This window comes from Cyprinodon tularosa, unplaced genomic scaffold, assembly GCF_016077235.1.
Source record: "Cyprinodon tularosa strain WSP-4 unplaced genomic scaffold, ASM1607723v1 ctg362, whole genome shotgun sequence".
NCBI classification, from domain to species: domain Eukaryota; kingdom Metazoa; phylum Chordata; class Actinopteri; order Cyprinodontiformes; family Cyprinodontidae; genus Cyprinodon; species Cyprinodon tularosa.
In genome coordinates this window covers 1,111,348-1,136,644 of record NW_024039077.1, presented here as the reverse complement: position 1 = coordinate 1,136,644, position 25,297 = coordinate 1,111,348, and the positions used below count along the sequence as shown (strand labels likewise).

Genomic DNA, 25,297 nt, shown 5'->3' with positions numbered 1-25,297 from the left:
ATTAAGGTCTGACAATATTCACTTAACAACTGCTGTTTGTCTCAAATATACTTTAACACACACATAAGTATAGCCATATTGACACAAGCATAAATACACAAACTTTCACAGAATTACTGACACTTATAGCGAAGATCATCTATGCTGCAGACAGGAAGTAGCTGGTCACTTTAGTAAACACTGAACCTTTAACTCAGAGCTTATCAACAGAAATGATAAAGTACTGTTTAAGCATAAAAAAAAAACGACATAAAATTCCAAAGTCCTCCCATTCCTCGTGTGCCTTTTTCCAATTTAGCCAATTTACTGCCATTCCTAAAAAACTGCTTTCACATTATTCTGATTTTGACTGCAGGCTGTAACCCTACCTCATGTGTTTTTGTTTGCTTTTTTTTCTCCCTCTCTAACATATTCATGACAGAAAACTTCAACAAAACTCTGTTGTTGGGTATTCTGTTACCAAACCTCAGGCTCATATTTAAACTGGATGCAGTTTCAAGAAGTGATTGTGATTTTTGTACGGGATCCCTCTGGAAATCTGCCACGTTTAATGTTTTCATAAGACTTGGCAGAGTTGGATTTCCCTTGAAGGTGACATCCCTCTTAATTAACTGTTATTAACAAGCTTCACTGTTTATTATTACCGAGAGTTGACGTTCCTAAAGCAGTTTGAATGGTGTTTTGGATTAAAGTGCTTATTTTCCATTGGTCTTATTAGCTGTTATTATAAAGTAAAGAAAGATGTTGGGTCAAAATGATAAACATTTAGTTCTAGAAGAATTGATGGTATAATTTGGCAGATTTTTAGCTTTAATGGGGAAAATTTGCTAATTTGGTGGCCTAATTTTCTGCGACATGCCTGTTATTCAGGCAAGAGACGGTGAGAGAGCAGGCTTTAGCAGATAACAGGAAGGCTTAATGGAGTTCACAAAGATATTTTATGCTTTTGAGCTTTCCATCCTCTAGGAAAAAAAAACAACCATGTTGATTTAGTCAACGATAAACCCGTTTTAAGGTCTGTCTGTAAGGAGTATTGTGTAATTTTGTCATATTTTAGGAGGCGAGGTAGGTTGAGGTACAATCAATATGCGCTGCAGGTAAAACACTAACTAGGAACTAACCGATAGAGTTTTTTTTAAGGCAGATACTGATTATTTTGGCATCACTCTTAGCAACTGCTGATATGTCCTGTCATTTTAAGGCCAATTCTTCAGTCGATGTTAATTCTTCTTCCTCAATTTACATGATGTGATATAGCACAAACATAGTCCTAATTAAAACGAATGGTGAACTTAGTTTAAGTTTTTCTTTTTTTAAAGTGAAACTTTTTTTTTTTTTTTATAAAAAAAGATAGAAAACTGCAAAAAGAGACTGAAAATGTTTGACGCTGCTTATGAGGTTATAGATAATTTTTTTTACATTTTAGATGTATATATTTTTTTATTTTAATCTGCTATTCCCTTTTGTTGGGGATTGTGCTTAGAAGAAAATGAATGAAATGACTTCCCAGCTGTTGCATCAATTATGTCTTTAGGCATAATTGATAATTTGTGTTAATACGATTGGTTTTGAGAAAAAGAAATACTTCAGTTTCTTTTTTTTTTTTAAATTTATACAGTTTTCAATCTTTTTCAGTTTCCAATTTTTTTTAAAGTTTTAATATAAATCTTTCCTTTCCATTTGGAAAAATATTTTTTAAAGTTTCCAATTTTTTCAGGTACAATTTATTTATTTTCATTTCAAACAAAGATGGCCTTAATTTAGCTCCATAGGAATGCAGGGGAGCAGCAATGCTTGCACTCCACACGATCTTAAGCCTTGGCTGCTAATGAAAACATACCAATAAATACATGCATCAGCAGGTACAAGAAAAAAAGACAACTAAAATCGGCCGGCCGACATATTAGTCTATCTCTAAGACAGTCTACTCTTAACTGATACAACCCCAGCAAAAGGGAGTCATTTATTAAGCAGAATAAGTGCTGAAGTTTTTCGGACTAAACTAGTTGATCACAAACATACTTTACAAATTTGACAATATCAAACTACTGCTACTAAATGTTTATAGTCTGTGGTTCTAGAAAACCTTCACAGCCATCTTGGGCTTTAAAGGTACTTCTGTTTTATAAATCACTGAATGGCCCAAAACCAAAATGTATTAAAGATTTTTTGTCTTATCGACCTTCTAGACCACGGCAACATTTAATTTTCATGCTACACTAATCTGAACCAGACCTGCCGAATACTGCAAAAATTGTAAAACCCTGAGTTCCTAAAATCAAAGTAAAAATGTTCTATTTAGACTTGTTTAAATATTTAGTCTGTAAGCAGTGTACTTCTTTTCTGACTTTTTAATCATGTGAAACACAACGAATTGTTTTGTTGCTGTAATGTGCCACACAAGTGATCTCGCCCTGCGAGAACCACAACTGCTCGACTTTTTAAAAACTTTCGAGTCTAACCATAATGGAACTCAAAAGTTTCATTAAATAGATTAATGCCACAGAATAAAAAAAAAAAGCAACGCCGAGATTCTGTATTAAGTTTCACTAAATTCCTGAGGCAAGGTTTGGACACCAAAACATCCCCAGATTTTTTCTGGATGACATGTGCCAGGGTATCAGTATGCGTCAAAGTAATAGTACAGTAAATTTAGAGCTCATTCAAATAATCATTTCCAGAGCAATAAATCTTTTTATATAACAGCCGATTTAGATGGAATTACCTCTTAGTGATTTATCCTAAAAAACAAATAATGTTCTGGGTGTGATGTTTGGTTGAAAACCCTCTTCAGATAAGCATGGTAATGGCAGCACATGCTATGGGGATGCTTCCCCCCCCCATTTTAATTATGCATTATTTGTGTCAGTCTATCCCATTGACAGAAATCTTTATTTGCGAAGTGACAAATAAAAACGGCCTCATATTTCTTATCACTTGATGTGATTTACAACTTGTTTCAGTAGCAACATCTGTGTTTCTTATGGCCTCTGCAGACGCATAGCTTTCCAAGACCATCTTTATCATCTCCCTGTCAGCTGAGATCCCTTTTACTTATATCAGCAGGCTTCTCACTGGTAGTAAATTACAAGCACAACTAATGCCTTTGCATTACAGATTTATAAGAGTCCTTTTTTCATCCTATCGTAATAATCTGATGAAGGCATAAACCATGAGGTGAGTTGTGTAGGCTTTCAACTAGCTGATGGAGCTATTCTGGCTTATCAGTTGAAGGGAAATAGCCTTAATGAAATGAAAACGCCCTGAAAATAAACACAGGAAAATTGTTGCAGTCCAACAAACATCTCCAGCTTGTGAGAATCTCACAGGCAGAGTTGCACATTTTGAACTGTCTAATAAATATAAATACAAAGGAACTAATAACACAGCTATGGTCATACATCTCCCTCAGTGTTAGGACAGTTTGTTGTTAAGGTCGGCTGACACAGTTCTACCGGTGCTATGTGGTCCTTTTTGGCCAGTGATTCGCTCACAGAGCCTCTGAGTCTTCCCAGCGGCTTCTTGCAGACAGGCAAGCAGAAGAAGTACAGCACACTGGGGGAGAGAAGGATGAAGACCCAAGGATCGACGATGGAGTTGGTGGAGATGAAACGGAGGGCGTCTAAGTCTTTATCGTGAGATTCAGTTTCAGGATTGTTGACGTAGACTCGGACCTGAGAGATTGATGGAGAGAAGAGTGTTTAATCGAGGTGCAAGCCGTGATGTCACAGACAGCCTGGTTATCAGTCCAACATGAGGGTCCTTTACAACACTAGCTACGCATAAAGCACCAAGTGACCTTCTCGTATGACAGAGAAAGTAAAACATGTTGAAATGTCAAGGAGATACTCATCAAATTCTGTTTATCACGTTAAATGTCAGAATTTTCTGTTCTTTTTTTTTTTTTTGGAAAACGGAACTTTTTAAATGTTATGTGGAAATCATCTGCAATGAGTTGTTTGAGAAAATGACAGATACTGGGAGGAAAAAGGTTTACCTCGATACAGTTCTTAAAAAAAGCTTTATTACTTCTTCAACTTTTTTTTCCTTTTTTTATTTGGTCTGAAAACCAAAACCATATAACCCAGAGGGTTTCTGCCTGCAAATACACAGCTGATATAAATTTAGTAAAGCTCCACAATTATCAGGTCTGTTTGCAACCTTTTGTTTCTGGTGTAAAGGTAATGCATTCAAGCAGAACCACCATTTCAGCTCTCAACATGTCTGACTAATTTGCAACTAAAGAGAAAAAAAAACATTATTTTCTTTCTTTTCTAAAGTTTTTCTAACAAAAAAAAGACTTCCATTTACAACCTAGAAAAAACGGTTTAGAGTATATATTTTTAAAAACATCTCTACCATAATTGCAGCAAATTGAGAATGAATCACTTAAAGCTAATTGATCCACACAGGTTTCAGTATTCCTTTCTATAATTTCTAGCCAAATTAAGTGCCAAAATATTTATGTATTTTTGCTTTACCTCATAAGAGGTTCTCGTATAGAAGAAACGTTTCCCATCTAAAGGCTGATTTATGCTCAGAAACCAGGTCGTCTGCATCTGCACAGACACTCGGTCAGGAGGCCTCTGATTGGTCAAATCTACATCCGCTCTACACTATGAATATTTCCTGTATGGTATCTTAGCGGCTTGTTTTGTTTGTATGAACGTCATTGTGGAAAACGAGTCGTGAAGTTGGACCAGCTAGAAGAGCGATTTTTGTACGGGAACGCCTGGACCCTTTTCCCACCTGGATCCCTGCTTTTTTTTAGCCTCATGTCCCTCCGTAGTCGCACAAACTTGCCCCTTGCAATTTTCCACTTCCTCACCGCCTCGGCTGTTTCTAGATGCACAGCTAGTTCGTGACTGTCCCTCTTGCGTTGTGGCGTGGAATAACTTAGTGCAGAGCACGCTTCAAAATTGGGCATAAATCAAAAGTATCTGCATCATACCTGCGACACACTGCTGCGGGAGTATAACCAGCCCTTAAGACTCCTGCCTATAGGAGCACTTTAGCTCACAACATTTACTCTGTAGATCAAGTGTTTCTAGAGAAGTCCATAAACTAAAGTAATTTCTTTCTGCTACTTCTTTTCTTCAAAGTGCTGTAAATCCAACAGTATAAGTGAAAAAACAATTTCAGGAACTCATTTTACAGGTATAGTGAACGATTTCTCTGGAAATGTAGGTAAGAAACGCCCAAGTCAGTTTGAACCGGACCTTCCTACCTGCTTTTCTGAGAATGCCTATTAAATGTGAGAGCATGTGCGAGCCCAGAATGACACTGTGCACAGCACTGTTTAGCGTCTGTCTGCATCGTTTGAGGACACCAACTTGGCAAACAAAGGAATTTACATTACACTGTTGATTCATTACCTGTAAGTCTAAATCTGCTCACTCAACACTGGAGGTGGGATGTGAAGCATGAGAAAACTAGCAAAGCGAGAGCACGTCACAAAGATCAGCATGTGAGGAGGCAAAAAGACGATACTCAATTAGACCTTTTAAAGCATCCTGTAAGAGATTTAGGGTAAAATTGACCATGCTTGATCTACTTTTACAAAAAAAGGTGAAAAATGTGTGTTTTTCTCTTAAAGGGGTGATAGAATGATTCTATAGGGCATTTGGTCCTGTTCCTTAAGGTTTCTGAATAGGGTGTGTAACATTGGTTGGGCTGTAAATGGCATATTTGCTGCTCTATGAGCCCTAATTCAAGCCTGGTTAAAAGCACTAGAATGAAACGACAAGTTTTCTTCCTTTTATGGTATGCTCATGAATATTTAGATGAGCTGTGCTCTGATTGGTTGGTTTACAACGAGCAAAGCTGCTGAGTAAAGACTCATCATAGCAACAAGCACTCACTCACTGAAACATCAAATTGTTGATATGGTAGGGTGACCAGACGTCCTCTTTTTCCCGGACATGTCCTACTTTTCATACATAAAAAAATGTGCAGGGGGAATTTCAAAATCGTTCAGGATTTTGGTCGACTACAGTGCAGCAGAACCGAGCTATCAGCTCCGGGGCTGGTCCGGTGCAGGGAGCCAGCGGGGGACGGAGCGACTCAACCCTGTTACAGTAGCCGGCTGAGGACGGGCGGCTCATGGCTCTCTGGTGAGGTCCGGTCCAGTCAGCGGCCCAGCAGTCGACTCTTCATAGCCGCTCTCCCGGGGCGTGACAAAACTACAGGCCGAAACCAAATAAGGCAACATCCCCAAGTTTACGTCAACTGGGGGCTCCCTTTAAATTTGCCCGTTTTATGGTGGAAGTTTGGAATTGTTGGCTTTGCAGAGAAAGGAGGTGTCGATTTGGTATGAACTTCTCTATACATCCATTCACCCACTGAACTATCGTTATTCATCTATGACAATGTAAATTCGGTTTTGCATTCTATGATCCCTTTAATCTTGTGTCGGGTATAATAATGTATTTTAGAGGGATTTTATATCAAGTGGGAAATCCTTTTGTAAAGAAAACTATTTTTTAAAGCTGCCATAAATCTGACCCTAAAGGCTGAACAGCAAGAGGAAAGCTGTAGTTGAATATAAGAAAAAACATTTTAATGGGAGTGAACAATTCTCAGGAATCTGCCTGCTCTAACACATCCTTCACCTGGTGAAACACCTTCGGCGGCATCATGCTGCGAAGATGCACACCCCAATTTTTATTCATTAAAACAACAAATTTTTGGTTTCTATGGACAGTTGATTTTATTTTTTTAAGAGCATAAATGTTTTAGTGAAGCACTACATGTTAACTATGTAGGCTGTGTGACCACTGGGTTTTCAGTTTCTCTTGTTTAATAATTTTCTTGACCAAAAATTACGTACTGCTTTTCTATCTTAATACTATTTGTTCTCTTATATCTCTCAACATCTGCTACATTGTTAATACAGGTGCTGGTCATAAAATTAGAATATCATGAAAAAGTAGATTGATTTCAGTAATTCCATTTAAAAAGTGAAACTTGTATATTATATTCATACATTACATACAAACTCATATATTTCAGATGTTTATTTTGTTTAATTTTGATGATTACAAATGACAACAAATGAAAATCTCAAATTCATCATATCAGAAAATTAGAATATTACTGAAGACCAATAAAAACAAAGGATTTATAGAAATGTTGGCCAACTGAAAAGTATGAACATGAAAAGTATGAGCATGTACAGCACTCAGTATTTAGTTGGGCCTCCTTTGGCCTGTATTACTGCAGCAATGCGGCGTGGCATGGAGTCGATCAGTCTGTGGCACTGCTCAGGTGTTATGATAGCCCAGGTTGCTCTAATAGTGGCTTTTAGCTCTTCTGAATTGTTGGGTCTGGTGTATTGCATCTTCTTCTTCACAATACCCCATAGATTTTCTATGGGGTTAAGGTCAGGAGAGTTTGCTGGCCAATTAAGAACAGGGATACCATGGTCCTTCATTCAACCAGGTACTGGTAGCTTTGGCACTGTGTGCAGGTGCCAAGTCCTGTTGGAAAATGAAATCTGCATCTCCAAAAAGTTGGTCAGCTGTAGGAAGCATGAAGTGCTCTAAAACTTCCTGGTATGTGGCTGCGTTGACCCTGGACCTCAGAAAACACAATGAACCAACACCAGCAGATGACATGGCACCCCAAACCATCACTGACTGTGGAAACTTTACACTGGACTTCAAGCAACGTGGATGAAGTGCCTCTCTTCTTTTCCTCCAGACTCTGGGACCTTGATTTCCAAAGGAAATGCAAAATTTACTTTCATCAGAGAACATGACTTTGGACCACTCACCAGCAGTCCAGTCCTGTTTCTCTTTAGCCCAGGCAAGACGCTTCTGACGCTGTCTGTGGTTCAAGAGTGGCTTGACACAAGGAATGCGACAGCAGAAACCCATGTCTTTCATACGTCTGTGTGTGGTGGTTCTTGAAGCACTCACTCCAGCTGCAGTCCACTCTTTGTGAATCTCCCCCACATTTTTGAATGGGTTTTGTTTCACAATCCTCTCCAGGGTGCGGTTTTCTCTCTTGCTTGTACACTTTTTTCGACCACATCTTTTCCTTCCCTTCGCCTCTCTATTAATGTGCTTGGACACTGAGCTCTGTGAACAGCCAGCCTCTTTAGCGATGACCTTTTGTGTCTTGCCCTCCTTGTGCAAGGTGTCGATGGTCGTCTTTTGGACAACTGTCAAGTCAGCAGTCTTCCCCATGATTGTGTAGCCTATAGAACTAGACTGAAAGACCATTTAAAGGCTTTTGCAGGTGGTTTGAGTTAATTAGCTGATTAGAGTGTGGCACCAGGGGCCATCAATTTTGAACCTTTTCACAATATTCTAATTTTCTGATATGATGAATTTGAGATTTTCATTTGTTGTCATTTGTAATCATCAAAATTAAACAAAATAAACATCTGAAATATATGAGTTTGTATGTAATGTATGAATATAATATACAAGTTTCACTTTTTAAATGGAATTACTGAAATCAATCTACTTTTTCATGATATTCTAATTTTATGACCAGCACCTGTATATGCAAATCTGTACATAGATAAAGCAGCCCTGATTCATATCAGCACCCAACTCAAGGCCTGCCTTTATAACTTTGCTTTCCACAAAATAACCAGGTGAGGAGTTTTTCTGTCATAAAGAAATTACTGCAATGGTGGCCTCTGTAGCTGTGCAGACTTTGTTTACCTTCCAGTTAGAAGCACTTAACGTTTTAAAGACTTGTATGATTAAGAGTAATTACTTTAGCTGCTGTATTGCATTAGATTTAGAGCATATTCAGAAAAAAACAGCTCTGTTTAAAAGGGTAAAACTCACATTTACATGTCAACAAAATTCTTCTCATTGTATCTCGGTAAAGCAGACAGTAATGAGCTAGCAGGATGTTTATAAAGCACACAGCAACATTCAAAAACATATTTGCGTTCATCTTAAGCCACAGACTGAAACAGATCTGCTCTCATTTGTGTGTTTTGTGGTTTTATAAAAGCCGGATGTTTAATGCAGAGCTAGAAGCAAATTCACATTCTTCTGTTTATGTTCACCAATGAGGTTTAAACTGGATACACGTTTAATAAGATAAGGAGGTGCTATAAAATGTAGATTTTAATCTCTTATCTGCAGACATCTTTGACATTATCTCCAGTTTAGCAGCATATTACTTGGGGGCCTGGGGGTCCATTTATTTATTTGTTATATTTATTTTGGTCACTTTTCTGGTCACTTTAGTTTATTCTTTGTCAGTATTTACTAACATAACTCAGGTCTCTTAAGTTATTTTTCTTTAAAACAATTCTGTTATGGTTAAAAAAGTTGGTTAAATAAAGATTTAATTGGAAGTCTGTGTTTGTGCTCTTTATTAAAATTAAATCATTTAGCAATATCACAAAATGTCCTGGCAGAGCTGCACATAAAATATGGTTTCAAATCTTTTCAATAATTATCGATATCGACCAATATGCATTTTTTTTTTTTATCGATAAGCTTTTTTTCTATATCGCCCAGCAATAATTACGCTGACCTCAGAACGCAACTAGAAATCTCATTTTCTCTCGTGTCGTGTAGGACAGGCATCCCCAAACTCGGTCCTCAAGGTCCCCTGTCCTGCAGGTTTTAGAGGTTTCTCTGCTTCAGCACAGCTGGTTATAATGATTGCAGTAGACCAAAAGCCTGTTAATCAGCTTTGAATTAAAATCAGCTGTGCTGGAGCAAGGAAACCTCTAAAACCTGCAGGACAGGGGGCCTCGAGGACCGAGTTTGGGGATGCCTGGTATAGGAGACAGCCACCTGGAGCAAGAGCTCTGGGTCAGATTAGATCAAACTCGGGTGGCAGAGATCTAAGGCAACACATAACCCTAAATAAATAGCCCCATTTACACTACCCTTGAAAAACCGATCCAGGCCGAGACCGGTCCGAGCTTGGATCGGTAACCAGGCCAAGCTCAGTTTTGACGACCGTTCACACGTCACACTTATCTCTGTTATCTCGACTCCTCGCCTCCTAGTGACGATGTGCGGTATTACTGCTAGGATTGAAGGAGGGACTCAAGCAGCTGGTGGCGGTAATGCACCAAACGCTGTTTGTCAACCGCCGTAAAAACCCAAGAAGAAGAAGACGAAGGAGGAGGGAATCAAGCAAATCAAAATGGCGGCGCCCGTCACATTCAGAAAGTTATGCTTGATTATTATTGCTGTACTTCCGTGTTTGCGGTGGGTCAGGCGAAGACGGCAACCTTGCGCGGATGTAGTTGAGAAAGTCGGCTTTTGGGAAGCCGACTTTCTGGAATGGAGTGTGAATCGGCATGTTCAGCCAGTCGGCGATGACGCGTTCTGCTCATGTGCTCTTGTTATCAGAGAACCGAGCCAGGAAAAAACCGAGCCGAACCCACCTCGGGAACTGGTCTGCAGTTAGCGCGGTCCGGTTATGTTTATCTCGGTTCAGTTCAGGTTGTTTCCGTTCACACACGACAAGTTATCTCAGTTACTGAGCTCGGACCGGTCTCGGCTCAGTTTTTTAAGGGTAGTGTAAACGGGGTAAATGACTCCTTTAGTAAAACAGGGTGGTGGCAGTATCATAATGTGGGGAAGGTGTTCAGAGTTTATTAAGATCAGTGTAAATCTGCTAGAGGCTGCAAAAGACTTGTCACTGAAGACAGACCTAGAGCTGGACTTTAAATTATTAGATTGGTAGATTAAAATGATCAAAAAGCCAAATTACAGTCCAATTTAGACTCTACAATACCTTTTTAAATGTTTATATTCAGTCTCTGAGCCTAAAATATGTTTCAAAAACAAAAACCGCTCCCAACAGTTGAAATCCCAAAGAAAAACATTCAAGTTAATGTGTAATGTTAATTACTTTTGCCAGTTATTTTTAGGTCTATATTTACTTTGCAAGTAAAATGATTTTTCACAAGGTCTGTGAATTCACAAAATACATCTAGGCAGAAGCAAACAGCTGCATTAGCCTCGAATATAGAAATGCTTTCAACCAATGAAATGCAGTGACGTGTATGACGTCAAGCTGAAGCAAAACAAACATGGCTGCGCCGGTGGAGGTATTTGTAAACTCTGCTATGCAGTCTCTACTAATTTTTTTGAAAACAGAAAAAAGCCACAACTTGTTCCTTGCAGGATGGGAAAGATTTTTGCGAATTCTTCCCAACCGGATTTTATTCATCAACTAACTCCACAAGGTATGAATCAAATCAAGAAAGTGATACTGTACGTCACAGCTGCTACTGCGATTGGCTAAAAGCTTGACATGGGATGCAGGTTGTGGATTTATTTCAGCTTGAAGAATTGGACTGAATGTCCATCCCTTTTGCAAACACTTTCCACAGGAGCCTTTCCAGATGTGTAGAATTCAAACTGAACTACAGGCTCTTGCATGTTAGGTCTATATGGCTCTGCTGTGAAATCGTCATAAAACCCATCTGGTGCCCCTTTAAAAGATGAAAACAAGTTTATGCTTGAAGGCAATATATATTTCACCAATGAATCTCTCTGAACTCGGCTAATATCCAGTTTAATATGTATGCTGGATGTCATGAAAGTCGTCATGTCTGGCTGATTTTAAAATGGGAATTTTTAGCTTTTTTTTTTTTTTAAACTTGGCTAAAACTTCTATTCCCTAGAGCGGACATTTTCACTCACTAAAAGAAACTTGTGGTCCTGATAGAGAATTACTCCAGTGCTTTTCCAGTGCAAGCTTTGACCTTTTTAAAATAAGATGCATTTGTGATATGCAGCCTTAGCAGCAGGTTCCCCTGGTTAGTTCCCTTAGGCTGGAGGGGATAAATCAGCAGCCCAAATGAGAAGCAGTAAATTCCCTGCAGCCATGGCCACAAGGTTGGGAACCAGCTTTTTAATACAATCCATGGAAGCTATGACAAGCTCACAGGTTTAGAAACTTCTCTTACCGTCCTCTCAGGGGGGTCACAAAGGAACAATAAAGGGTTATATTTGAGGGGAAAAGCAGCCTCTGTTGAATCAATGTATTCTCCAGCACTTGTTTAAGTCACTTCCTGCTTTCATTTTATCCTTCTTACTTCTCTCTCCATTCCTTATCGTCTTCTTTCCCTCTTCAATCTTTGCCGTTTCACTGCATTTTTTATCTGCTTGTGCAGAAATGATGCCATCCCTAACTGCTTCCTCCACATGTCAGTTAGTTCTTCCAGAGCAGCATCAGCTGCTGTTAATGTGTTGAAAAAAAGGGCTTTACAAGCTGCTGTGTTACTGTGTAAACATCTCAAACAGTGGGACAACAAGAATCTGCAAACGTTTTTGTTTGGAGCAAATTTTACTGTCATTTTAAATAGAACCACATGGTATCATTTCTCTGATTACCGTCGGTCTTGGACTTGTGAGAAACAAAAACAGTTTTTTCTCGGTTTGGTTTTGTTGTTAAGCCACACTGAGCCACGGAATCTCTCACACTGCGAAGCTATTTTCCTCTCCTTTGAATAGAAACAGGAAGCGTAATAAAAATGTTAAAGCGAAGACGCAGCAAGAGTGTGATGATCACACAAAACCGTCTTCTGTTTTTAATTTTCTGTATATAACTGGCCCTGCAAATGCTTCACCAATACATCCTCGACCTCTCCACGAGCGAGGTTCTCTCTGCCGTTTGGCCTTTTAAATTTTTAATGCTATCAAATGTGACCGCAGGCTCTTCACGTTCAAGCACGTCATCATGCTGCAGCTTCTTAATAAAGAAAAAATGTAATATAACCCAACTTGGTGTGGAGACTGGTGTCACTTTCCTGCTCCTCCATGAGTATTTATATAACGCTCTCAGTAAATTATTCATCTGCTGTACCAGATCTTAACGTGGGCAGCTATAAAACTGTCACTATGGCTGAAGGCTGTCAGAGAAGCACTTTTACAACACAAAGAATACTGAAGCTAGGATTTGGATACAGATGTCTTGGAAAACATCTGGCTAAAGTTAAAGGAAAGGTTACACCCCTTTAATCAGTTCACAGGTTGGTAAAGGTCCACCCATCCTTCTGCTCCAGTCTTTAAAGCAGTTTGAATGCATTGTCTGAAATACAAATACCTAAAATATCAAGAAGTTCGTTGCAATTTTGGACATATTGCACAGATGAAAACTGTGATTAGGATTTAAATCCAAAACATGACATAGTTCTAAAGAGCAGAGTAAGGTTGTGATTAACTTTAATTGAAGGCCTGATCAAAACCAGAGCTCCTTATTCTACTTGCTTGCCTTTTCTTTCACTTAAAAACGGGTTAACTCTACTTACAGAGTTTCTTTACCAACAGTTCTCCAGTTGCCCTTATTTATTTTTAACATGCAGTTTCTCCAAAGTTAACAATTTTCTCTTATAAAACCAAATATCATATTTGAGAGAAGATGGAACCCTTTGAAGACATATTTCCAGTTAATAATGTAGACATCAGGGGTAAACCAAAACTCCAAGAGCCAGGGAGAGACGAGGAAAGCAGACAGACGTTAGACGAGGATCCAGCAAACAGGAACTGAAGAGGGAGGGCTTTTAAAGGGGACAGAGACAAAGAGAGGGCTAACGAGGGAATTGGAAACAGGTGAGGGCAGAACAGAAAACAGAGCAAGGGAAAGAGGACACAAGAGGGCAGCAGAGGACGACAAATGGAAAACCAAGAAAAACAGGAACTAACAAACCAGGACTCTGACATTTTGAATATTGATCTGATAAAATAAAGTCTTTGTTAAAAAAAAAAAAAAAAAATATCAGCTTCCCTAAAACAGTTGTAAAATGTTAAGTACTATTCTTAATGCGCAGTCTGTTAAAGCCACTTTAATCTTAAGTTCTAGTAGCATATATATTCTTTAGAGAGGTTTTATTCTATAGCACGGACCATAAATGTTGTATAAATAGCCTCAGCTGTCTGAGTGATTATGCTCTATAGGCAACATAAAGAGAAGGACGGAAATGAGACAGACTGGATTGCAAAGGTAGCACGTCCATATCCGTGTTATCACTCTGTGTGCTCTGATGTTCCGATGAAATGTTAATAAAGGCTTCCTACGTCCTTCTGCAGATAGAAACCAATGTCAAACAGGTTAGTGGGACAATTGCTTGGACAAGTATGAGAAGATTTATATGGATGACTTGAAACTATCATTACATAACGAGATGAAATAATAGGCAGGATATAAACCAGACGTGGAGGCTCTCCAGTGTAAAGACTTGTAATCAGCAGTGTGTAAACAGAGAAACTCAGAGGTGGGAAAGTCTGCTGTTTCTCAAAGGCCACTTCACTGTTCCTCGTCATATCTAGCTTATTCTAATCACTGCTTTTAATGGTTTTGGATATAATTTTTGCATTTTAGGTTTTTATCTAAATTTGGCTTACATGTGGCCATAGTTTCCAGGAGATTCCTCTGAGCCTTATGCTGTTGTCACTGTTTAGAGGTATAAAGTTTGTTTTTTCTTAGGCTGCCATGTTTGGTATGGAAAGTTCAGGGTTCATTCTGACTGATTGTCATCAATGGTACGTTTCAACATATCCCTGCAGGAACCAGCTCTGAAATCGGATCAACTTTGACCAGATAATCTTCCCCAGATGTACTCAACCTTGCCCCCCTCCCTCCTTGGTCCTCTCTTCTGTTTTCCTTTCTTAAGGGCAGCTGTCAGTCTAGACACCTATTTTTGTAAGAAACTCCATCTCCTGCTTATTTTTCTGCTGCCGCCACGTCACCTCAAATAGCAAAGATGCAGATTTAAAGTTTTCTTGACTCTGCCCTGCTGCCTTTATCCTGTATGCCCTTGTTTCCACTCACTGAACCAGGATCAGATTTTTTTTATTTAGCCTCCTGATGAGCTGCTGCTGAAAGCTGCTCCTTGTGTCCTCTGTTTGCATACAAGGGTGTTGCCCTTGCTGCAAAGGACAATAAAAAAGGCCTACACAAATACTGGTGCAATTTTTTAATCCTTACTCTGTAGTTGTTAGATTTCACGCTGCATCTTAAGTTTTTTTAGGTTTGAAAAAAGCATGAAAACCACAATGATTTTACTTGGATTTTATATTTTAATACCATTATTTGTAATTCTATCATAATAAAATAATATGCAAAGTGTTGCACATCAAAGGTTTAGGTTGGGAAATGCTATTTATAAGGGTTTTGTAAAAGTTAAATTAAGAAAATAATAAACTTTTAACAGCGTCTGCTGTAAATGAGTCTGTGAGAGAAACGAGGTAGTTGGCCTGCCTGTGGTCTGTCTGTGGAATATTAACAACCGCCATAAAAACAGCAAAAAAAAAAACCCAAGCTGGGGCAGGAATTCAGCTTAAGCTGCAGAGATTATGGTTTCCAGCAACAGCTGAGACAACGGTGCACAAGATGGCACTTTGGTCCATTACAGTTGTCTACGCTTAAGTGCACGTCATGATCGATTCTGCATCCGATTTCAGATGTGTCACTTAAAAGCCAATGTGGTTCCATACAGATTAGTGGGGAGTCGCACTGAGACACCCTAATGGCTGAGTGAGGAGTCATTTATGGGTAATCATTGATCCAAGCGCCCTGAATCCCCTTTGCCTGTGCCAAAAACACATTAGAAGTTGTCTTGGGAAACTGCAGGGTCAGCTCTGGGCTGGGCTAATCTTAGGCCTGTGTCTTATATTCATCATGTCTGTTTAATCAAAGTGGCTTGAAAGCATTGCGCATAAATATTAAATAAATTAGAAGCATTCCTCTTAGTGTTAGTCCATCTCTGATCTGTGATTGGTGTCCCTGTGGTATTGGAACCCAGCTGTGTTCAATCTGACTCAAACTAACCCCTTCTGGAAGGAAGATGGTTGGGATGTTTAAAGTCGTAAGGAGGCGGCTGTTCCAACCGTTGCGTTTCCGAACTCTCCCGAGTGGTGCCCGACTTTACACGAGTGAATAAAGGGAATAAAGGGTGATTGGTTGTTTATCAAGGGGCAGGATTGTTGTGGCGGAAGGTTCGCAAGCAAGTTTCATTGTAGCCGGTGTCTCGGAAGCATCTTGCTAACCAGTTAGCAACTTAGTGCTAGTAGGTTCTAGGGATGGAATGGTTTATGAAAACCGTCCGAACCGTTCGGTTTGGTGTGTTGCGTTCGGTTCATGCGCTGCTCCTTTTTCTCATAGGCGAAGCGTGTACACTCCAGAGCAGAAGGTGGCGGTACTGTGACCAAAGCCAACCACCAGTAGTAAACAAGATGAAGAAGAAGCGAAGCAGCGTAGCCGGGTGTAGCAGAAAAAAATCAGTTGTTGTGGAGAATTGTGTGGGTATGGCGAGTGGGAAAGAACAGGAGTTGGAAGACGCGCCAGCAGCACTTTATAGGTCTGCTGTATGGGACCACTTTGCATTAAGTGACCTACGATGACGGCGGAAAGAAAGTTGTGGATAAAAGTGCTACAGTGTGCTAGCATTGTGCAACACGTGTTGATTATGCTAACAGCAACACGTCCAACATGTCAGCTTAGAGATTTTCCTAACAATCAACATTTACCGAACCGAAAACCGTGACCACGAAACCGTGAACCGAACTGAACCGTGGATTTTGTAAACCGTTCCACCCCTAGTAGGTTCCCAATGGGAAATTCCATTGGGACCAAGTAGCACTTAGCAACGACACTGTCAAGGAACGCCATGGACAGCGGAAACATGCAAGAGGAGGAGAGTTTAGTGTCGGAGGTCATAGATGAGTCTCCTCCATCATACATTATTTATTAAGAGGAGGAAAGCGGGACAAAGTTGTAGTAGAAGAGGACGCCAGGGCGGCAGATGCTTGGTTTGCTGTAGAAGGCTTACAGCCGTACATGTTTGAGCCCTTGCCTCGCAACGCTGCCAGTTCTGTTAGCTCTGCGCCTGCTGAAGACACAGACGTCCATCCCTGTAAACACTGGGATGGTGCCCCATGGTTAAAAAATTGATTGACAGATGACCTTTAATATATGATTGGCTGAATTTAGGTGTACAAGCTGATGTATAACTAACTGGCCTGCATAAGATAATGAAACACCCCCCCACAGATTCTAAGACAGGATTTCTTTTTTTAAATAGAAATTTTCAAACTTTTGGGACAATGTCATTTAAATAAATGTTTAAACCAGAATGATTTGACATTTAAATATGACTTCCCTACAACTTTAACAGTAACTGAGGAACTTCTAAGACTCCAGCCTGTGATAAACTGAAATATACTGGAACCGCCGCCAAGCAAACTGATCTTCTCCATTGCGGCTTATCCAAAATAATCAAGCCTAATAACTTTGAGGTAGACGCAGTTCTCGTCAGCCGTTAATTCGCTAATCCACCCTGGGCTCATATCAGACACATCGCAGATGTTAGTGTTTGTGTTCTGCATGAAATTTATGACTCCAGTTTCAAGAACAGATGAGGTTATCATCTTATTACAGTCCCCATCCAAACAGCTTCCTGATGATATTACTGATCTCATCCAGGCTTCTCCAAACCACATTTACAATCAGTGCATCTGCAGCCGGCTAGTAGGAAAAAAATCTCCTTTAGGTTTGCTTTGTGTTTCTTGTTTCCTCCCATTTGTGCTTGTCTCAAGTCAAATCTACATTAATCGATCTAGCATTTTGAAATTCAGCCATCAGCACCATCACACTGCCAGCCTCTCCGGCCTGCATTAGATTGCAGAAACGGTTACAAAGATAAGCGCTGTTTTAGACGGAAGATGACAAACCGCATCTGTTTTGACTGTTTCACTTCTGTTGAGAGCATCATGGTGAAGGCATCAAACCCCAGACCATGCTATTTTTGTTCTTTCACTTTTTGCTGATAATCATCAAATCAAATAAACCAAAGGGGAAGACAGACTGTCAAAGTCGCCATACCTGCCGTAAAAAAGAAAAAAAAAGTCCTATCCATGACCTTTTCTGTTATTTTCTCTAAACTGCTTCATTCTAAAGAACCTAATAATACCAGTAACCTGTAAGTTTGTTTTTTTGTTTTGTTTTTTTTCCCTGAATTTACAGTGTAAATTCATGTGGTTTTTTTAAAGGGATATTTCTGCAGTCCTTGCAGGATGACAAAATTTGTGCCCTAGTCATAATGACCTTTTGACCTTGACAGGAAATGCTACGGGGTTGCCAGGAATAACGGCAGGGAGGTTGATAAAATACTAAACACTATGAAACAATCATTCCAAACCACTAAACAAATTAAACACTGTTATATTAAATGCAACATCATTGGCCGAAATTAAGAATGATTCCATCTCAAAAACCAAATCAGCAGACAACAAATCAAGTAACACTGAAGAATATATTTTTTTTTATTCCATCTTAGCTTAATAGATGACCTCTGGATGACCTTTAACAATAATCTTTAATATATCTAAAACAAAAGTAGCACACATGATCTTTTTTTTTTTTTTTCATTCCTACAAATGAGCATTTTAACTACCCAAACCTGCACTAATGAATCACTAACCATTCAGTCTATTTGCTGAGTCTTTTCACATGGGTGGGGTTTCAGCTTCACGCAGTTGAAGCTCCTCCAATTTTATGATGCGGTTCGCTGTGCATCTAAAATGTAGAGTGGTGAACTCTCTGTGGTGCTGGCAGGAATCACTGCGGACACTGCGCTCTAGGTCTGAATGTACCTAAACTCAGCCTCTCAGGTAAACCGTTGTCTATTTGCTCTCGCAGTGAAATTCGGTTTCTCCTTTTTAATAGTAGCATGCTAAAATTGATTACTCTGTCAAAAAAGTAACACTACCAAAGGTTAGCACATGGTTCCTAAAAGTTCAATAAAAACCTTGCCACGTATGCATCAGTTTTACTTCTTTGTTTTAGTTTGCGGTCTTGCCACGGAGTAAGCCCTGTCGCAATCAGATACACGTTTTCCTACTTCTTCCTCTGGCTTTCATTACCTTTTTTGCTGGATCCACCATGTCATAAACCACCAAAATGAGAAGCTGTTCTATAACCAGCTGATGCTAGTGCAGTGCGGTGCTTGTGGTTACTGATACCGATGGTTTTGTCTCACAGTGCGAATAAGAACAGTCACCAGGTTGGTGTCACAGAAAGTTGCAGGTGTGGTTTTCCAACCAGAACCGGTGGAGAAAATGATCTCAAAATGATCTCATATCAAACTTTTCGATTACCATCACAGTCAGGAACTTGGAAGAGGATATTTTTGGGTTAAAAATGTTACTTAATGCTGGCTTAAATTTCTAAATAATTATTAAACTGTAAAAGTAAACTATTAAATTAGTCTAAACAGTTATAGTCTCTTCTGTCAGAGCATATCTTCAAAAATAGTTGTTCTGTTTAATAAAAATCTCATGTCTAACTTGATCTGGGCAGCCTTTTGAAGATTTCAGACCTAAATCAGTGATTATAGATTATAAACATTTATATCGACTCATATAAATAAAAATAATTAAAAAGGAGAAACTTTTAACTAACTGAAACTGTACTAAAACATACTAAAATAATAGATCTATATCATTCATTAACATTTTTATCATTTTTAAAGGCCTTGCAAACTGTTTTTTTTCCTACAGCGTTCCGATAGTCTGTTGCAACCGAACCAGTTTAAAAAAATGGTATCTTGTTCCCTATATTTATTTATATCTAGCTATAGTTCCCTATATAGGCAGTTAAATACATTACTTTGACCTTTTTCTATCCTTAAATTAACCAAATGAAAAACTGAACAGTGCAAATTAAATTAAAACTAGGCATTTTTAAAATAATAGAAACCAATAAAAATGATCACACCAGTTTTAAAAATTAGTTAAAATTGAATTCGATAAAAAAAATAATAGATACAACTTAATAAAACTAAACAAGAATGAAAAAAACTAAACCTATAAACTTGTTCTACATTTGGGGCTCTGGTCCTCGAAGGCCCTGCTTTAGTTTTAGCTATTTGAATTAGCTTGATCACAGCTGGATTAAATAACTAATAATAATAATAACTGAACTTTATTGATCTCACAATGGAGATATTTACTCTCTGCATTTAACCCTTCCCCTTGGTGAGCAGTGGGCTGCCACTGTGCGGCGCCTGGGGAGCAATCAGGGGTTAAGGGTCTTGCTCAGGGACCCTAAGTGCAAGCTGTGGGGATCAAACCGAGTATTTGCAACCTTCTCAGACCCCATGCCCACTGCTTTAACCTCTAGGCCAACATTCGCCCTAACTGCATTGCTGGAAGGCCTTGGCAGGATTTGGTGTGAGGCTAAGGAGATAATTCAGTGATTTCAACCAGGTGTTGAAGCAGTTACACATCTAAAATATCATCTAGCTTAGCGATCCTGATTGAATTGAGTGAATGACACAAATGTAACGGCCCCACAACCATCTAATGAGCAAAAAAAATAAGCATTTTCTCCTTACTGCCTTTAGAAATGTACACGTTTGCTGCTGGGACAGACTTTTTCGGTTAACATAGCCTCATTTTAAAGTTGATATTTATCGTGTGTGTGTGTGATCTGCTGCCATCTTACCACCAGGGGAATTGTGCAGACGATGAAGATGATCGTCATGAAGACCAGGGGGATGAGGTGCTCCACCTCGTGAGCCACAAATCTTCTGTGCTCGTTGCTGGATCTCATGCTCTTCATCACTGAGCCTTGTCTGTTTCGCCGCCGGTACATCCGGAAGAGCTGGTACATCACAAAGACGTTGCAGGCTACAATGGACAGCACCAACACCAGCATAATTGTGGCATATAGCTTAGCATAAACCTGTTCCTTGGGTTCTGTGGGATTCATGTCAATGAAGCACCATGTCCCGGGGCAGTATTGTACATAATTACCGAATTCCACAAAAGGAAGCATACAAAATAAGATGCATGTCAGAAACATAACAGGGATTGTAATATAAGCCCATTTCTTAGTGACAAGTCGGCTGTACAGGTAGGGGTGGCCTATTGCAAAGCATCTGTCCATAGCTGTAATGAAAAGGAGGGACATGGTGGCCAGGCTAAAGAAGGTCATGCTAACACCAAAGTAATTGCACACGCTACTGCTAGTTCTGCCAAGGGTGTCGTTAGAATTAATTCCAGAAGTCATTTCAACCAAAGTCATGTTCCACGCATATGCAAGCTGCACAACGGGGCTGATCAGGCAAGTCCCGGCCAGGTCCGTGAACACCAGCGAGCTGACGAGGATGTGGAACAAGCCCTTGTATCTCCTGTCGTCGGCCCTCTTGTTCCTGCGCCGTCGGATTTCCAGGATTACCAAGGCAGCCACGTTTCCAAAGATTCCTAAGCCAAACATGATGGCACTAATTAACGGGCTTGTATCCCCCTTTATGAATTTCCTAGAGTGGCATTCGGTATAATTAATGGTCATGGCAGGAGTTTTTCTTCTTTCCTTTAACGAGAAACTGTTTCCAATTCCTGCAGAAGCTTGATAATCGGTGTTCAAAGACGTTTTCAGGAGTAATTCTATAAAAAAAAAAAAACGGCAACAATTAAACTAATAACTCATCAGTTAATCAGCAAATAATTCATCTTTTGTTCCTCATGTTTTTATGTCGTACCTGTTGATCTTGTAATAATCTCATTTTTGCATAATTTGTTTCTTTGTAGCTTAATATGTCCGTAAATTATGAAAATAGTCATAAAATCAAAATAATTCAACCATTTATTTTCAGTTGTTGCATTCATAAGCCATAAAAGGCCTTATCCTGCAGCTTGTAGACCCATTCTTTGGATTACAGCCTGTCGGACCATCAGAAACAGCTCTGATCATCTGCTTAAACATCAAGAAAGATTCCTCTTTTTTTTCAGCTCTTAAAAATTTTATATGCTTCCCTTTAAACCACAGAACAAAAGACCAGAGAGTCTCCTCCTGTAAAAAGGGTTTACTTCTCTCCGATGGTTTCTAAACTGTTTGGCCGCAATATCAACAGCTGTGACTTGCAGCGTCGCTCTAATTTGATGCTTGAAAAACTGTGTGGGATTTACTGGTGCACACGAAGTGAGTAGTACCTGTTATTGACGGAGACGTGCTTTGCATACCCTGAAACAGCACGTTCCACAAGTGCTGCTCCAGTTTTAGAGTTGTGAAACTCATTGTTCTTCCCCTTCTTTCTTATGAATTCTCAGACATCAGCTGACTAGTCAAACTGTAACTTCTTCCCAAGAAATGGATAACAGCACGTACTCGGGCAGCTTCTAGCAGGAATGCAGTTTCTAAAGCAGTTGTTGCTAGAACCTGCTGCTGTGGCTTAAGTTAAAGTAGTTATTCCCCAAAAAGGAAATACAATTATTATTATTCTATCCTTTTAGATTAAAAACAAACATGGTATTAATTTGCTAACAGTCTCCTTTACTCTGATCCATGGGCGGTTCTAAACAGGGGCCACCTGGGGCCAGTGTCCCTATAGAACTGGTCCTGGCCCCATTACTGAAAACACAGTCTACAAAAATTTTAATTAAAAATACTTTTTTTTGTCTCAAAATAATTTTATGTCCATAGATTTGAGCAGGTAAGTTGGATAATTTACCAATTGAGTAAGATGATTAATGTTTAACCCTGTAATGCCAAATGTATCATATTTGATACATACAGTTTCTGAAATGTTTTGCGTCTGACACCTTTTGCATAATTTAATGGTAAAAACTTTGCTCAAAATCCTATTGTGCACAATCAGATATACCTGATAACAGAGGGCAGAAGACTACACAAAAAAAATCTTGATTAATCGCATAGTAATAAATTATTAATATCAAAAATTTATTTTTGTTTTTTCTTTTTACATATTTTGTTAAAAGGCCAAATAAGGAATTCAAAGCAAAAAAAAAAAAGTAATTTTCTGTTTTGTTTTATTCTTGGATCGGGCTTTAAAGGGTTAAAATTTGAAGGAAAAAAAACTTTAAAACAAAATAACTTTTTTTTCAAGTGCATATCTTATCTTTTAGAGTGAAAATATCAATTCCTTCGCCAGATAATCTTAAAACATGTTCAAATTAAGGCCAAATACAGTTAAGAATTTTTTATTTTTTTATGTCAGTTTTTGTGCTGTCATAATAAATAAATCAGTTACTATAAGTGCTGACATAAGAGACCTGGTTTGTCCTTTGGATTATTCTTAATATATTGCTTTTAGACTTTAACTCAACAATTATTTCAAAATTGCAGTCAGCTTTGTTGAACTACGGTGGGATCAGAACTTCTGTTAGATGAGGACTCTACAACTTTGGCTGTGTGGCTCATTTTATATAGTAATTGATGTGCTCTTTTTATTTTTTCCTGCGTTAAATTTAACCTAGAACCGACTCTGCTTTGATCCAGTTAAATAAAATCCTGTGTAACCAGCTGCGTTGATCTATCCTCTTCTGTGTCTTAGCTGCAGTATATTAAATATATAACATTACACATCGTTACTGGGAGGTGCAGCATGTTTTCAAAAGGGCACAGAAAGTAATAAAAAAAAAAAAAGGGTTAAACAATAGTTTCTCATTTTAAATATATTAAGAAAGCTGCAGAACCAAAGAGTTAAGTGTGGTTCAGCACTGAATACAGTGAAATTATTGAGTTTTATTAACATTTGAAGTTTTTCCAATCGATTTTTCTTCTTTTTTGGTTTGAAAAATATTAGTTTTATATACCTAAAATTTAAAAAATCCCTTACCATGAAAAGAAAAACCAACTGAAATAGTTAGTCGCTAAATTATTATCTACAAAATCATTTAAAAATGTCAAAGTGCATTTGTAATTAAGACATATTGCCTGTTGTTTTACTTATTTGAAATAATTATTGTATAATATATAACTTGTTATATATAACAAGTGTTATATATGAAAATGAAAAGTGAAAGGTGCATTCAGACTGATTGTCAGTCACTGTTCTGTACCAGGGAAAATCTTAATCAGAATTCCTTTCAGTGTTAGATCTTATAGGAGCCACAGCAGGGGCCAGTAGCTGTCCCACTGGCCCCTGACTAGAACAGCACGTGGGTCTGCACCCACACACCTGACTCACTTTCTGCCCAGCGGAACCGCTGGAAGTTCCAGCCGCAGAGACCGCATCTCTGACAGATGTGTCCAGCTGTTGGGTGTGTAATACCTAGTGACAGTGGAATGTGAGCATGCTCTGACAAAAAAAAAAAACAAAAACACAAACTTCTATTTCTATAGAGGAAGATGAGTCATTTCTTTACAGAAAACCGAATAGATGAAAAGTTTTCAGGACTGTTTATTAGGAGTTTTGTTTGGAGCGCGCGTTCGGGTGCGGCAACATCAACATTTGTCTTTTTAAGTGGAAAGTGAAGCAAAGAGCGAGAAAAAACAAACGTATGTTTGGTTGTAAATGCGCGCTATCTTTAAAGAAAATAAAACCGGACATGTTTACATCAGTAAATATTTATATGGAGTAAACAAACAGCGCGTGGACCTCCTTCAGAAGCATCCAGTAATCAGGCTCCAGTTCTCACCTGCTTTAGAAGGGGCTCCCGGTGCGGTTCTCCTCAACAGGTAGAAAATAGAAGCTGCTCCTAAATATCCAACTTAGTTTGATCCGGAGCCGCTCTGGTGTAAAGAAATGCTGGCTCGTGATAGGAGTGAGGCGCGAGGAGAGGAGATGTGATGAGGCGGGCATGAATTTGTCCCCAGCTCAGGGAGCGAGGCGGTGACGCAATTAGCCACGCCCACAGAGCTGTGCAAGTCGGAGCTGGTTAGCTCTCCGCCACACCTTCACATTCTGCAATCTACAGCCTCCACGGAAGAGGATTAGGGCCACTGAAAAAATAAGTTAACTGATTTTTACATTTTATTTCAGTATAATATGATAAAAAAGTCAGAATTCTGAGATTAAACTGAGAATTCTGAGATTAAACTGAGAATTCAGACTTTAATCTCAGAACTCTGACTTTTTTTACCTCACAATTCTGACTTTAATCTCAGAATTCAGACTTTAATCTCAGAACTCTGACTTTAATCTCACAATTCTGGCTTTTTTTTGTCATAGTTCTGACATTCTGAGATTAAACTGAGAATTCTGAGAAAGAAAGTCTGAGTTTTGAGATTAAAATTAGAATTCCGAGATTAAAATGAGAATTCTAAGATTAAAGTCTAAATTCTGAGAAAAACAAGTCTGAGTTTTGAGATTAAAGTCAGAATTCTTAGATTAAAGTCAGAATTGTGAGAAAAAAAGTCAGAATAATGAGATTAAAGTCAGAATTCTGAGATTAAAGTCAGAATTCTGAGATTAAACTGAGAATTCTGAAAAAAAGTCTGAGTTTTAAGATTAAAGTTAGAATTCTGAGATTAAACTGAGAATTCTGAGATTAAAGTCAGAATTCTGAGAAAAGTCTGAGTTTTGAGATTAAAATCAGAATTCTGAAATTAA

The 25,297-nt window shown here is 38.8% G+C and overlaps 1 protein-coding gene across 1 annotated transcript; it reads right to left on the bottom strand.

Annotated features, from left to right (window-relative positions):
* Positions 1–1,745: 1,745 nt before the first annotated feature.
* On the bottom strand, positions 1,746–24,564 carry ptger2a (prostaglandin E receptor 2a (subtype EP2)). Its single transcript, XM_038295917.1, has 3 exons — positions 24,384–24,564; positions 20,446–21,389; positions 1,746–3,674 (listed from the first exon to the last, which is right to left on the bottom strand). The coding sequence occupies exons 2-3, from the start codon at positions 21,292–21,294 to the stop codon at positions 3,396–3,398; spliced, it is 1,128 nt and encodes a 375-aa protein (XP_038151845.1). The 5' UTR covers positions 21,295–21,389; positions 24,384–24,564; the 3' UTR covers positions 1,746–3,395.
* Between the last annotated feature and the right edge of the window lie 733 nt (positions 24,565–25,297).

Coding starts and splice junctions, on each gene's coding strand:
- ptger2a (XM_038295917.1), bottom strand. CDS start 21,294: ATGACCATTAATTATACCGAATGCCACTCTAGGAAATTCATAAAGGGG. Junction 3,675..20,445: donor TCTGCACAATTCCCCTGGTG/GTAAGATGGCAG, acceptor TCAATCTCTCAG/GTCCGAGTCTACGTCAACAA.